This window comes from Ornithodoros turicata, chromosome 5, assembly GCF_037126465.1.
Source record: "Ornithodoros turicata isolate Travis chromosome 5, ASM3712646v1, whole genome shotgun sequence".
Classification (NCBI taxonomy): Eukaryota; Metazoa; Arthropoda; class Arachnida; order Ixodida; family Argasidae; genus Ornithodoros; species Ornithodoros turicata.
The window spans coordinates 82,479,820-82,493,757 of record NC_088205.1 but is presented as its reverse complement, the minus strand read 5'-3'; the positions used below and the strand labels follow the sequence as shown (position 1 = coordinate 82,493,757).

Here is a 13,938-nt window from a genome sequence, read left to right as displayed (position 1 = left end):
CTATTTGAAGCAACCTTAGAAAGCTAAAAAAGAAGTGCAGCTAACACACACACCAAAAAAAGTCATGTATATAGGCGCCATAAGCGCGAAATAAGATGACATCGCATAAAAACGCGAAATAAAATCGCGCTATATAAGTGCGGTGAAAGACAGTGAGCAATTGTCACTCACTCATTTATCATCATCACTTTCACATTCATCACTCTTTGATCTACTCATCACCGGCAACTTGACATCGCCTATTTTTCTGTCGTCGCATTACAAGCACTTGGAAAGCCATAGCGACATCGGTGAAACTTCGGAGAGACTCTCTTGCCCACGTGGACTTGGGATGTACAAGCATCAGTGGCAACGCACAACACGTTATCTGCGGAGAGGTATTGTGAAACAGTTGAATGAATCCGTGCAGCAGCCCTCAAGCGATATCTTGCGACGAAGCGATAAATAATTAAATAAATTATAATGAAACATTTATAAAACTTAGACAGACAGACAGAATAATAATTTGCTACTTGTACGACATATAGTTCGCCTCACCCACTCCTATACACAGTTGCCCCTGTGTTCCTTGAGGTCGTGATGGCAGGATCAGGCGTTCCTTCGAATAACATAAGTTGAAAACCACCGCTCTACGGGTACTTTTTATCTCGCAGGATGTACGCATCCAACCGATGCGAAGTTACCTTCGTAGTACGTACGCGTGAAAACGCGAAGGAGCACTTGAGCAAAACGGGATGCTTATACAGCTGGACGGGTTGTCCTCACGCAACTCCGTAACAGCTGTTCCATTACCGTACACGGTAACGAATGCTAATGATATGTGATTTCCTTGAGCTTGAAGCGGACAGGAACAGAAATAGACAGGCACTACTCATGTTTTGTGTTCCTGTCCCAATACCACCTCCTCAAGCTTCGAATTGAAAGGCTGGGATCAGAAACGGACAACGGTAACGAAAACATTGTAGTAACGAAAATGGAAACGGTAATGGTAAACGCCTTCTTCGCTCACTTTGATGACATATCCCCGTTCCGTCATTCTGACGTTGGAAGCTCTATACTTCCAATGAGAGTTGCTCGATCTTCCCCACATGCCATGTTGGACCCAAGTGAAGCGTAACTATGGTAACCGTGTCAATGCACGGGACAAGCGATAGAAGTGGAAATCATTTGCACCGCGTCGCGTCGCCTAACAAGAGTCCCCTGGGAACGCATCGACAAAAAGGAGGTGGGACCCAGTTAGGATTCCGGGATTTCGAATGGTGCCATATTGAACTGACGATCCCGCTCCTCCTCTATACAACTCCCATATAGCCACAGGCGCTTCGTGGTGCTGATACGATGTCGAGCCGGGCATATTTACAAAGGATATCCCACACGCACACAGTAGCGCAATATACACGAGGAAACCCAGTGAATCCCATATCTATACGGCTGTTTCCGAGACAGAGAAAGCAACAAAGCACTCACTCCGCTTGACATGTTTCCCTCTCAGTGCGATATCACGGCGTAATTTTCCGCTGGAGTACGATAAAAATTTTCCGCGGCCAAACAACCCCGCACACGCTGGACAACAACTATAGCGGAACGGATAGCAACTGCCGGCCGCGAAGGGCATCGGCGAAAATAAATCAGGTATATGTGTCGAAGGGCGTGACACTGACACAGACTGAAACATGGCGAGCGCACATGCCAGTATCCGTGTATTCACACGAGCGACATTCCCCCAGAAGCGGAAGATGCGAAAAGCGTCATAGCTTTCTGCTGTCACGTGAGCGCGAGCGCTAAACGTCGAGTCTTCACGTACACTGCTAACCGTGGGGAATATCCTGCTACACAGCCAAAAGACATTCCGTAGCAGACGACAGGAAAACACGCTGACGGTGTCGTCTGCTAAGTGTCGTCTGCTAAATGCGCAGTACTCCACTCCCAATATTCCGCACCGTGTGAATGCGCAACATAACACGAGACGGAACTTCAGCTCTGTGAGCAGTGTTTTCGCTTTTTCTTCCACTAGAATATTCCGTGAGGATGTCGCTCGTGTGAATACACGGTGTATATAAAAGGGAGTTTGAAACAAGGCAGTCGTCGAAAAAAGCCAGAAAGCGCGGGGAATCGGACCGACACTTCTCCCATTACCGGTTACGTCACACTCCTCGATGACTCGCCCTCGGGACATGCTCTCACTCTGTTTCTCTCCAAATTCTAATTACGATAATTAATTAATTAAATTCTAAATTAAATAGTACGTACACATACAGATGAAAGATGGCGCAACACCATACGCCATCGCTTGCGACAAGAACTGCCATCACTGTGGTCACATGGAAACCCTGCTTCTCCACTGCCCGCACTACTAACCTTTCAGGAGTATGCACTTTGTACACTGGCGCCCTCTCATTATGACAAAAGGCACTGTCCGTCTTTACGGACACTGTACAAAATACTGCCCTCGCTCTCGTATTTCCATCGAATTACCGGCAGTAATGGCAAGTGTCTTGGAACGTTCTTGGTGGGAAGGTGTTAGAATTGGAAACGGATGCGGATTGGAATGTGGACGTTGTGTTTATATGATAGTGAGAATGGATGAAGTGGCTCGTGGTGTCAGGTACCGACAGTTAGGAGCGGTGCGCTCTCAAGGGAGCAAGTATGTGCTTGTTAAACATCGACTGCTCCAATCTATTTTCCTGAACTATTGGGGAAACTTTACTGGCGGGGACGGAGCACAGCCTATCGCGATTAAACACCCCACTCATAATCCGAGTAAAGTGTACGAAGAACAAAGCAGACGACAATCTGCTGAAGGTGATGGTAAATTAACTCAGCCGAGGCTAGCTAGCTAGCACGCGGTCTGTCTTTCTTAACCCGACTTGCCTTATTTCAATATTTTATACGTATAACGCACGCTAATATACGGAACAATCGTTCCCACAACAGGTGGTCTGGAACCGTTGTGTGTGATACCTATGCTAGAGACGCCCGCGACAGGTGATTATAATGAGCAGTAGGGAGCCGCCGAGTTGATGTATGAGACCCGAGACAAGGAGACTGGCTCGTACGTGCACCGTCCGTTTGCAGGAGACAGATGGTGACGGGTGAGAAACATTAAAAGAGACGTCCATTGTACTACGCGCCAGAGTATTCCGGAAAATATAATTACGTAGTCATCTTCAGTTTGCGATTCCCTTGTGCACACTTGTGCTTCCAGCTCCAACGTCAGAGAACCGAAAGCCCATTGCTTCCAGTGAGCACGTGACCTGCCCCCGAAATGATTGCCGTGATCTCTCAGTATCCAGTGGCGTAGCCACGGGGGGGGCTAGGGGGGGCCCGACCCACGCAAATCGTACAACTCCGAGGAGAAAATAATATATGTGGGGGGGGGGGGGATCAGTGTGACGATCGCGAAAGTTCTTGCAGTTCATGGCGTCTATCTAAGCAGCACTCTTGAATGGTTTTCAAAGTATGAGCTTTTCAAAATACTTCCAATCTCGTGACACCACCTCATTGGTCATGACAGCCTATGCATGTAATCGTATTGTGAACGTCCAAAACAATTATTTTCGTTCTTTTTTTATCATCCACATTTTGCGGTGTGCACAAGAATGTGTGTTGTTGTCCCACACAGGATCGGGGGGGGGGGGGGGGGGTTCGTATCAAGCCCACCCTACCTTGGAGGTCTGGCTACGCCACTGGCGTCTACTACCTTTTTTTTTTTTTTTTTGCTGTAAAACAGGTTCACGTGATGAGAAAGGCAAGTGCAGGCCTTACTGTTCAAACTCGGAAACGTTTCCTGTGGTGGTGACTGGATCTTGATGGATGTTGCAATGCACACATCCATCGAGATGGTACAATAGCGGCTCAGGTTTCCCGGCAGAGATTCCGGACGGATGTCAACGCAGTTCCCGGTATAGGACTAACCTCACTCTCTCCTTCCTGCCGGCCTCCCTCCATTTATCCACGAATGGCCACAGTCGCTCTGCGGTGGGGTAACACCGAGTCCAAATTAAACTGGAACGTATACGGCGCGCTTCCCTTTGTTCGTCACCGCGAAAAAAAAGAAAGAAAATACTTATATGGGGAAAAAAAGAGGGTCAGAGTAAGAGTGAAATACCGCTCCTGGAGAAATGCGGCCAACAGAGATAAGAAACCGTGATAAGCGCAGCTGTATCCCAACCTTGGCTTCCTACACAGGAATACCAGCTGTTTTTGTCCCAATTACCTACTTCACTGTCACGCGTGCAGGCAACAGAGAAGAACCGAGGGACTAGACTGTCATCAACACAGCTTGGGTGCCCTACCAGATATTCTGGACAGGTACCACCCAAGCAGCACAATGTACTGAAAGTCGAGTGCAATAGGGGTGGACGGTATGTGCCTTATCAATGAACTTTAGTTTCAGTTGTCTGTTCAAGGCCGTCCACCTACCCGTCCACCCCTATTGCACCCGACTTTCAGTACATTGTGCTGCTTGGGCAGTTACACATCATTGCAGACGTAAACGTACACGTGACCTTTAAAAATGGCGGTACTCACGAGCGACAGCTAAGCCGTTTGTAAACAATGCGGATTCTGTTTCTGCGTGGCGTTTCGCGACGCCGCTATAAGGCTTGGTTACCTAATTTTATCCAACATTATTGCAGTAAAGCACGAATATCCGCAAGTGAGGCTTCGTACTGCTTAGTGACTCTAGTACTGGTGGCCACCGCCAACGGCGCCCTGTGCCGAAATCGGGAGGGATAAACCGGGTGCATTCCGGATGAAATCGGGTGCTACTGATACATTCAGGTGTTATCAGGTTACTATGTTTTGATTCCTGCACAGATAACATAACCCCGAGAAGTCACTAGATGCAGTGCATAAAGGAGCAATAAGGAAGCACTCGCGCCTTCGTCGGGACGTTTCATTTTTTTTCGTGTTTTTTTTTTTTTTTTTAGCTCAGTTGACCTTGGCAACACAAACATGACGTGAGATCCCTGCACCTCAATAGCCAAGGAGGTCGCATGTGTTCATGGGATTATACACAATCCCGCGGAGGAGAGAGTTACTCGTAACGAGGGTACTGCTGGTTACAGCTTTCACCAGGCTGAGAACCGGATTAAACCGGATGTTTGTGTGGCGCTACGTGCGAAATCTACGTGCGAAAAAAGCGTGTATCAGACGTAGCTACCTCGCGACCAGATGTGCTTCGCATACTTATTGGCGCACTAAAATAATATTTACATCACACATTCGTATAAGTTTATAGGAAATAGCGCACGTGATACGTGGTACAACCTCATACGTGATTGGAATCCGGGAAGAAATCGGGTTTAACCCGTTTAACCCGAACTGGTCCGAAACCCATTCGGGAGGGAACATGGACAATACAATTGCACGGCACGAACGAAGTGTTGAGAGGGCTCGTCGGCCACGGAGATTTTTACGCCGGCTAATACACGGGCATATACCCGAGAGTTGCCAAAAACGCCCACAAAGAATTGCAAAGAGGAAAAACGGATTTTTCTACCCTTTGTTTTAGTAATGAAATATTAAAAATGTGTCGCGAATTACGTCCAACATACACGTCTGAGCAGGAGTGAGTTGAGAAACGTATGTGTGGAGGAAGTACCGATGATGCCACAGGGGAGGATTATTGCGTTGAAATAACGTCAGTTCACGATGGGCTATCCCTAAAACGAGGCTGTGCCTTCCATTATTCCATTTCTTTTCACCCATTCAGTACGCCTCTCAAGTGAAAAAAAATGTTCCTTTACCGCTGCTCCTTTGTTGACACGAGATATGAGTAACTAAAAATGTGAACTCCTGTGAACCCTGTGATCTACGATCACCGATATCTTGTATCATAGCCACCGAGACCAGATCTAAAGCTCATTGCTTTGCCTGTGTTAACTTGTAAAAAAAATGGAAGGAAAAGTTTGCAAAAATGGAAAGAAAGAAAAGCGCTCAGTCGATTTTAGCCCTTAGCTAATATTCAGCTTCGCTGGTGTCGTCGTGTCACGTGATGTTGGTGACCGGAATCGCTTCGCCCGACGTAACCGGTGGTCATTCGGACGTGAACCGGCAGATGGCTTGTTGGCGGTATTAGCGACGGGCGATTTTATAATGTCTCCATTGCAGTTGAATATTATTACATATTATTATGATTTACATGTTTTTTTTTTAAATATTGATCGCGAAGAATCCATGAAATAAGCAGAGTCAAATGCAAACCATGCAGTGGATTAAAGGGTATTACACTGCTTTTCGGCAGGGAAAAAAAATAAGCAAGCAGCGTACTGCTGTGAAAAAAAAAAAAGAAAAGAACGAAAGAAAAAAAAAAACGCAGGGGCGGGGCTCTCAAGTCTCAATACGAGCTACAACAACTGTGCAGAAGTTCCAACGGGGTCACGTGACGGAGGGGAAAATATTCAAACGAGAAAGATGATCCATACGGAAAAAACACCCATATAGGGAAAGAAGATCCATGCGGGAAAGAAAATCCACTAGTGGATGAGATGAGATATAAAAGAAAAGAAAAGAAAAAAATGGGGAAGTGGGCACTCAGTAAGAGCACCGGCTACTCCACTAGTGGATCTTCTTTCCTGAAATCCAGAAAAGACCGAGATTGAGAGAAATCGAGGAGCCCATACACGTACCCCTTTGGACTGTGAAACAAATTCTGGAAAGGACCAGACTGGAATACTACCTGCATTCATTTGAAAGGCGACTGTGACCCTCTTGAGGGCGTTTCGAAGTCTGGGTCACCCATATGCAATACTCGCAGAGTCACTGCATTATTGTGTATACGTGAAAGTTGGAATAGGATTCGACAAAACCGGAGTGGGGACAAAGTCTCCATTCCCGGCTCCAACGTTAGACTATATGCAGTTGAACAAAAACAAACATATATATGTTTTGCTCGTTGTACATGTGTATTTTGTATGTGAATGTATGTTTCTCCGTCAACCAATACGCTATGCAAGTAGGTCACGCTTCCGTGCAGCTCCTCAGTTCCCCCTTTCCCTCAACCTCTGACGTAACCCAACGCAGCACATGATTGCCCCCCCCCCCCCCTAGCACAACAAACTGGACGCGGAGGTCCCACGTGGGTAGGTTCACGTGGGAAGGAAGCAACGAAGTAACCGCAACCACAATATCGAGCACGTTAGTTACTCCGCGCCGACCGGTGAGTGGAGGAACGCTGCCCACGTGATTTATACGCCCATTTTCCCCTCTCCTGCGCAGAAGTCCAACTTGCACAGGGTATACGCTCGGCAAGTAACCGAGCGTTCTGCGCATATCTCCTCTCCCGGTTACTTCACTCAGAACGCCCCATTGGCTACGGCGGCGCCCTCCCTCTTCCCTCTCTCTGCCTCCTCTCATGCGCAGAGACGCACATGCACAGCGTATAAACGAGCAAACAGACCCGTAAACTGTTCGGGAAATGCTGGACCTTCTCATTCGTGGATGACGTCATTTGTAGAGCTCGAACTTCTTGGGATATCCATCTAGGGTTCAGATTTTTCACTTTTATCGGGTAAACTCTGATAAACGTTCGCCAGTAAACTGTTTAAACGAATTCATTTACCCCCCCCCCCCAAAAAAAACCCCGATTTTCCCCAACGTGATAACGGTAATGTGCAGGGTGTTTACATGTTTCAATCATGCATATTTCCGAGGTTTGCATCTGAATGCAGTTCAACAGAGGAAATAGGGTAAGGCATATGATAACCTGTACTAGCTTCTTACTAGAAGCATTGTACTGCATAGCAACATGAAGTGAGAGAAGCGGCGTAGTCAAGGGGGCTCGAGCCCCCCCCCCCTCCCCCCAACTACCATGGGCTGACCCACACAAATCGTGCAAATCCGAGGAGGAAAAAATGCGTGTGGGGGGGGGGTGCAGGGAGCGTGGCAGGGAGATCCAGCGTGATGATCGCGAAAGAGTTCTTGCCGTTTCTGGGGTCTGTCTATCTAATCAGCATTCTTGGATAGTTTTGAAATTTACGAGATTTTCAAACTACTTTCAATCTTGTGACACGGCATCGCCGGCAGTAGTTTATCCAGAACTCCGAGCTCGGAAGGGGGGGGGGGTGCAAAAAAATTGGGGGTGCAGTTACGTTGTAACAATAGTACACAGGAAAAAAAATCTGGGGGTGTTCCCTATAATTTGGGAGGTGTTGGGGGTATGGATAAACCACTGATCGTCAGTCTTGACAGTCTATATGTACATATTCGCATTTTTAAAATATTTAATTTATATCACTTAAATAGTTAATATAATTTTAAAATTGTAATTGGCATTTTAAAATTCAAATATTCTAGATTTTCATCTCTAATCTAGCTGTATGCGCATGTATGTGTGTGTTGGCACAACCGGAATCAGGGGGGGGGAGGGATTCTTTCCGTGCCCTCCCTACCTTGGACCTCGGAGATCTGGTCATGCCACTAGGTGAGGGTCGGACGTACTTGAGAGAACTGATGTTATGAGGCTGGAACTGGTTTGTCCCTTCAGATGACGCACCCAGGAAGTCGCTGAGAAGGCGTGTTAGCTTAGCTCGCTTAGAGCCCTGGACCGGTAATCCAGAAGATGTGGCTTCGAGTCCTACAGCTGGCTAACCTTTTCAGTGACAGGCTTTTGATCGTTAACTTCCTCGGACGTACTAGTGTTCTTGCATATTGTGCAGTATATTCTCATTACCTGGGGTGTCGCCAAGCGCAATGCTATGGAAACGGAAGCGCTCAACTGCTACACGCTACAACTTGTAGGTAAATCCCGCCAGATGACCATGAGCGTTAGCGGTGGCAGTTTGTGCAAGAAACTTGTGTAGGCGCGCTTGTATGTATCTGAGACTGCCTAGCCAGATACATCGTGCTGTCATCGAGCTAAATAAAGAAAGTTGCATACAGCGTTGCTGGTGCTTTTTTTTTCTTCTTCTTCTTCTTTTTAATTGCTCACTTCAGATCTTTCCGATAAACCCCGGCAATGGGCTCCCTATATAACAGGCAAAAATGGGAGAAGTCTCGCACTCGCAAGTGAGTAAAATAAGTATTTAAAGAGACTGAAACATTTATTTTACTGAAAAACAAGCTTACGGACGGAGTTTGTCCTTCATCAGGTGATCGCACGTGATGAAGGACAAACTCCGTCCGAAAGCTTGTTTTGAGTCTCGCACCTGATGAAGGACGGACTCCGTCCGATAGCTTGTTTTTCAGTAAAATAAATGTTTCAGTCTCTTTAAATACTTATTTTATTGGCTCCCTATATAGTTCAGTTTTTTTTTAAACTTCCGGAAAACTCAGAATTCTCCACACATTCAAACTTCGACAAGCATCTCCCCTGTCTTTAGCTGAACGAAAACCCGGAATTTAGGAAACCGCCAGTCTATGCATAAAATACAGGTAGACCTCTCTGGTGTACACAGCGTGAAGTTCCCGAGAGCCCCACAGTAGGCTCTCGGCGGAAACTTCACGTCCTCACATCCTCGCTACTTTCGGTGCGTTGCGATGCGGCAATCCGAAATATCCAGCGGCAAATGTCACGCTCTGCAAGTCGGAAGGCAGCCCATGTTTCAAGATCAAACCAGCTGGTGCGAGCACGTACAGACGGACGGGTTTTCGCTGACGGAGTGCAAGCCCCGTGCTCGTCAACGTCATACATTGTGGCTCCCTCGCCAAGCTAACGTGATTGATGCTTTAGAGACACAGCTGGTGTTACAGCTGGTTATAGCGCTTAGAAGGTGCAGTTTCGGTAAAGGTTTAGCCCTTTCCGAAATAGTTTGCCCCACCAGCTCATTCACCCATTAATTTCACCCATTCATTCACCTGTGTGAACTTTTTTTTTCTTTCTTTTCTTCTTTACACCCCCTCTCCTTTTTTTTCCTTCGGAGGAAACTGCATGGTATGCCAACAACTCTCGAAAACTAACACACTAAATAAAGTGAGCCTTATCGTTTTCATTCTAATTGTATAAAGAACTCGTTTTTTTCTTCTTACGATAACCACCTGGAATTGTCTGCCACTGTGCCACAGCAAGCTGTTGATTGTAACACACTAGCGTCATTTCTTGACCTTGTTCAAAGTGTTTTGTGCTGAATTTTGGTAGGTGTGCGCGAATTTTTATAACTTTACTAATAAAATTGCGACTACAACTATGTAGTATCACTGTTCAGTTGTTCGGTGTATTAACTGCTACTTCACACGCCACTTCCTTCATGACATTTTTAATGTCGGAAGTATTCTAAATAAACAAACAGTACGAGGCTCATCGAACAATATCGGGCAACTAGGAATCGCGTGTGATTAGGGTAGTTAAAACCTCATCGCAATAGCCAAATATTGTCAGCGTCAACAACAAACTGCTGAAAAAATTCTTGAGAGAGGGGTTGGGGGGTCCGGGTAGCACATCCACTGGTAACATATTTCGACAGTTCTCCGTGTGAGGTTGTGATACGTGGCTAGTAGCCTCAACCACATTTTTTTGTTGGACAATTCGCAAGGTGGGAGCTTGATACATATGACGCAACGCGGGTAGCAGCAGGTTTTCATAGCAAGTGAAGGTTCGGCACCGTAGGGCACATATCCGACTGTCCGTTAACCGTTATTTATTCGTCCCATTTTTGAAAAGGCTCGCCAAAAACAGTCACGTGTTTCTGATGCTCCACAGGATTCAATTATTTTAGTGAGGAGGCCTTCGCATAACTGCGGTAAATATGTGCAAATCTACCGTAAGTTTCGCACCATTCGGTGAAACGGCACATTAATAAATTAAATAACCCACGTGGTAATAACAGTGCCTGCGAGTGTCGCACAAGTTCTGCGCGAATACATTGGATCTGAGAAGCAAACATTTGTTTGAACAACTTACATCCTGCACGTCAGTCTCGTCCTCGCTGGAGTTCTTCTCATGGCCAGGAAGCCTCGTGTAGTTGTACATTGTACATTGGGAATGTGTCACACAAAACGCTTGGATTCCAATATTGCACACGAGTTAACTTTGTCGAACGAAAACATGCAGACACGGAGACAAACACCAAACACAGTTCACAAGCACGGAAGCTTTCACAAGTCACAGTCAGAAAAGGGCTCTACATCGCAAGAGTACGATCGACTGCGCTATCCACTTTCTACTCGTCCGGAGCGGATCACGTGATCAGCGCTCGTTCAGACCATTTCTACGATTCAGACTGGGTTAGCAATATTAGCGATATATTTTTTAGGAGCTTTCGATGAAATCACTGAAACATTACTTGTTTATTGTGTAAGCTTTTTAAAAACGCAGACATCGAGCACAATGTTCAGGCTCTATGTATAGATGGACTCCCATCTGCTCCAGTATCGTTGTCTCTATCGTCTGCACATCTGTTGTTGTTTCAGTTCAAATTATTTGGTCGCGTATAACCTCTACCGGTAAGATTGACACAACTGTATCTCACGGGAAGAATTTTTGGCTCGGATGACAGCCCGCTAACTATTATTTGAAATATATTACGACGACGGTTTCCGGTGCTTCCGTGTCTTCCGGAAAGCGGCGCGCATGCGGGGTCGACGTCGCGGCATGCTCGAACTTGCCTTCACGGCGGTGCGGTGTTTGAGGTATGGTCTAGCTCACCATATTTGAGGGTTTGAGGGCCAGTGTGTTCAGGAATCGGGAGTTGCGTGATTGCATATTGCATTATGAGTCATAAGGACCAATCGAACAATGAAAGCTGGGGAAGCGGGACAGACTTTTGTCAGTCATGGGCAACTGACGATAATCTGCAAGAGCTCATAGCTGATTATGCGCATGAGCTCTCCTGTCTAGGGGAGCACGAAATCATGTTCGAACATGTCTCACCTACTGACACTGACACCGACTCCGGCACCCTAGCCGCCCGAGACATAAAGCAAGAAATCGTTGAACCGCAATGGACAGAAATCATCGCACCAAACACAAACTGCGCAAACCACAACGTAGAGGACTGGCCGGGGAACGTCGGATTTCAAGTAAAGTTCGGACATAGAGTACCAACCAACACCAACACCTCGTGGACGTACGTCGAAGAGAGGCGAAAGCTTTACACAGTGATGGACAATGCGCTTCCAGTTCATTTCATCACTGACCAACCACAGCCGCCAGGTACGACAGTTTGCATCGTCGCTGTATTTCGAGATGCTAATCTCCGGCTCGTAAATGTCAGGCGCTGTCCTTTACACGTCGTTGCACAGCAAGATAGCAGCGCTGATCACAGCTCCCGCGACCACTGGATACTATGCGACCATCCGGCCACTACGTATTGGCAAGATCCAGCGAACGGACAGCGCAATTTCCTCACCGTTCCGTTCGAAGCGCCAATTATGAACAGCAGCGATTCCTTTACGTACAGGCTGCGTTTCATGTGTCGCAACAGCTGCAAAGGCACTCTGGAGAGACGCACCACCGAAGTCTTTTTTATCTTGCGGTCTCCAGAGGGTCAGGACCTTGCGCGCCGCATTGTGGAAGTGAAGGTTTGCGCTTGTCCGACCCGCGATCAAAAGCACGATGATATGCAGCACACGTTGCTCGTGCCAACTACTTCCAAGACCGCTTCTGCTACTGCATGTTCGTCTGCTAAAATACCGGACAATTCCGTGGACAGTAGCGGCCGCAGTGATGCTGGCCGAAACAGACGCAAGAGGAAGGCCTACGCGATTGAAGTTTACGACAGGGAGAGGTACGAGTTTCTGCGTAGAGTGCAAGTTCCCCTGGAGCTGGCCGAAGCAGCGAGGAAGAGAAAGCAGAAAATGGACGCCCGAGCTACGGGCCGGGAAGGTCCGGAGCGGTAGGGCTCTGGGACGTCATCTTTCACTACCTTATGTTTTGTATTGAATTTCCATACACATTGTTAGCTTTTTTTGCTCCATACGCATTATTGCTATTTGCTCGTTGTACAAGCTCGTTGCATTTTTCACACTCCAGTTTTGAGTCCTTCATATCTGTTATCAAATACAATAAATATCACAATGCCGTTTCAGTTGCGCAGTTGATTCTCCCATATCCAAAGGCATTGCTTGTCGGATCAACGGATCGGAATTGGGATCATTACGGCTCCACGTACGAAATCGATACAGGTACCCGTTTTAGGTCGGTGCGGCACTCTGCACAGAACGCAGAAATACACGTTCTGGCGGCGTTCCGTGCTTGACTGTGCCGAGCCATCCAAGCGTACTTGTAAAAAAAAAGAAAAAAAGTCCCGTATCTTTAACGGCCCTTTTTCGTAAGTATCGCTGGTATTACGTGCAGAAGCCCGGCCAGATACAGAACCACCAGAAGCATGTACCGTATCTAACTAACGTAAAACTAACGTAGAGAAACGGGGTAGTTTGTAAGTCGTGACATGGATCAGAAAGAGACCCCCCCCACAATAACGGGTACTTTTCAAAACCAAGTGGATAGGGAGATCCTTGAAGACTACTCGATTAATAAAGCAGGTTATATAAATGTGTAAGCGCAACGTCCACTGATCTAAAACAAGCCGAGATAACGTATCTCGATAATGATTCCTAGTTTTCACGTGCCCCAATGTTCCTGTTGATATCGCGTGTTTGTGACATGTCTACGCCACGGAAATTACCTATTTAAGCGTTTCAGCAGTAAAATTTTCCGTTAGTCGCGATTACGCGCTTCTGTCCTCGTCTCTCCGCTGCAAAAAATAGCCGGAAGAAAAGATGAAGAACACTTACGTATCTGCACTCGGTAATGAACCCCGGTGTCCGTTTGCAGACGTACGTAGCTCTTCCGCCCACTCTATGGGTGAACACGTGTTGAGACTCTCCAAAGACGTACATTGTAATCGACCGAGAGACAACTTTGAAATGAGGAAACTTTCCCTCATCGTGCGGATCCATATAAGGGCCCTTATCATCATGTGTCTCAAACCTCCTCCTGCGACAGGAAGGTGCTGCGGATCGTGCAGTAAAACACAACGGTGAGATAACGCTATGTTT

At 46.9% G+C, this 13,938-nt stretch overlaps 2 protein-coding genes across 3 annotated transcripts in view; one reads left to right on the top strand and one right to left on the bottom strand.

Moving 5' to 3' along the window:
• LOC135394993 (proton-coupled amino acid transporter 1-like) overlaps positions 1-13,864 on the bottom strand; it is a 29,786-nt gene extending 15,922 nt beyond the window's left edge. Inside the window, exon 1 of one of the 2 annotated variants that reach the window (XM_064626141.1) lies at positions 13,675-13,864. In XM_064626141.1, coding sequence (XP_064482211.1) covers positions 13,675-13,839 — 165 coding nt within the window. In that variant the 5' untranslated portion in view covers positions 13,840-13,864. Of the gene's footprint in view, positions 1-10,840; positions 11,058-13,674 lie in introns of those variants that run through there. The other variant, XM_064626142.1, reaches the window with a different exon arrangement.
• LOC135394994 (cellular tumor antigen p53-like) lies at positions 11,386-12,965 on the top strand. The gene has a single exon (XM_064626143.1). The coding sequence runs from the start codon at positions 11,650-11,652 to the stop codon at positions 12,775-12,777; it is 1,128 nt and encodes a 375-aa protein (XP_064482213.1). The 5' UTR covers positions 11,386-11,649; the 3' UTR covers positions 12,778-12,965.
• Positions 13,865-13,938: the final 74 nt, after the last annotated feature.

What these genes read in the sequence shown, in the direction of transcription:
- LOC135394994 (XM_064626143.1), top strand. Translation starts at nt 11,650, where the DNA reads ATGAGTCATAAGGACCAATCGAACAATGAAAGCTGGGGAAGCGGGACA.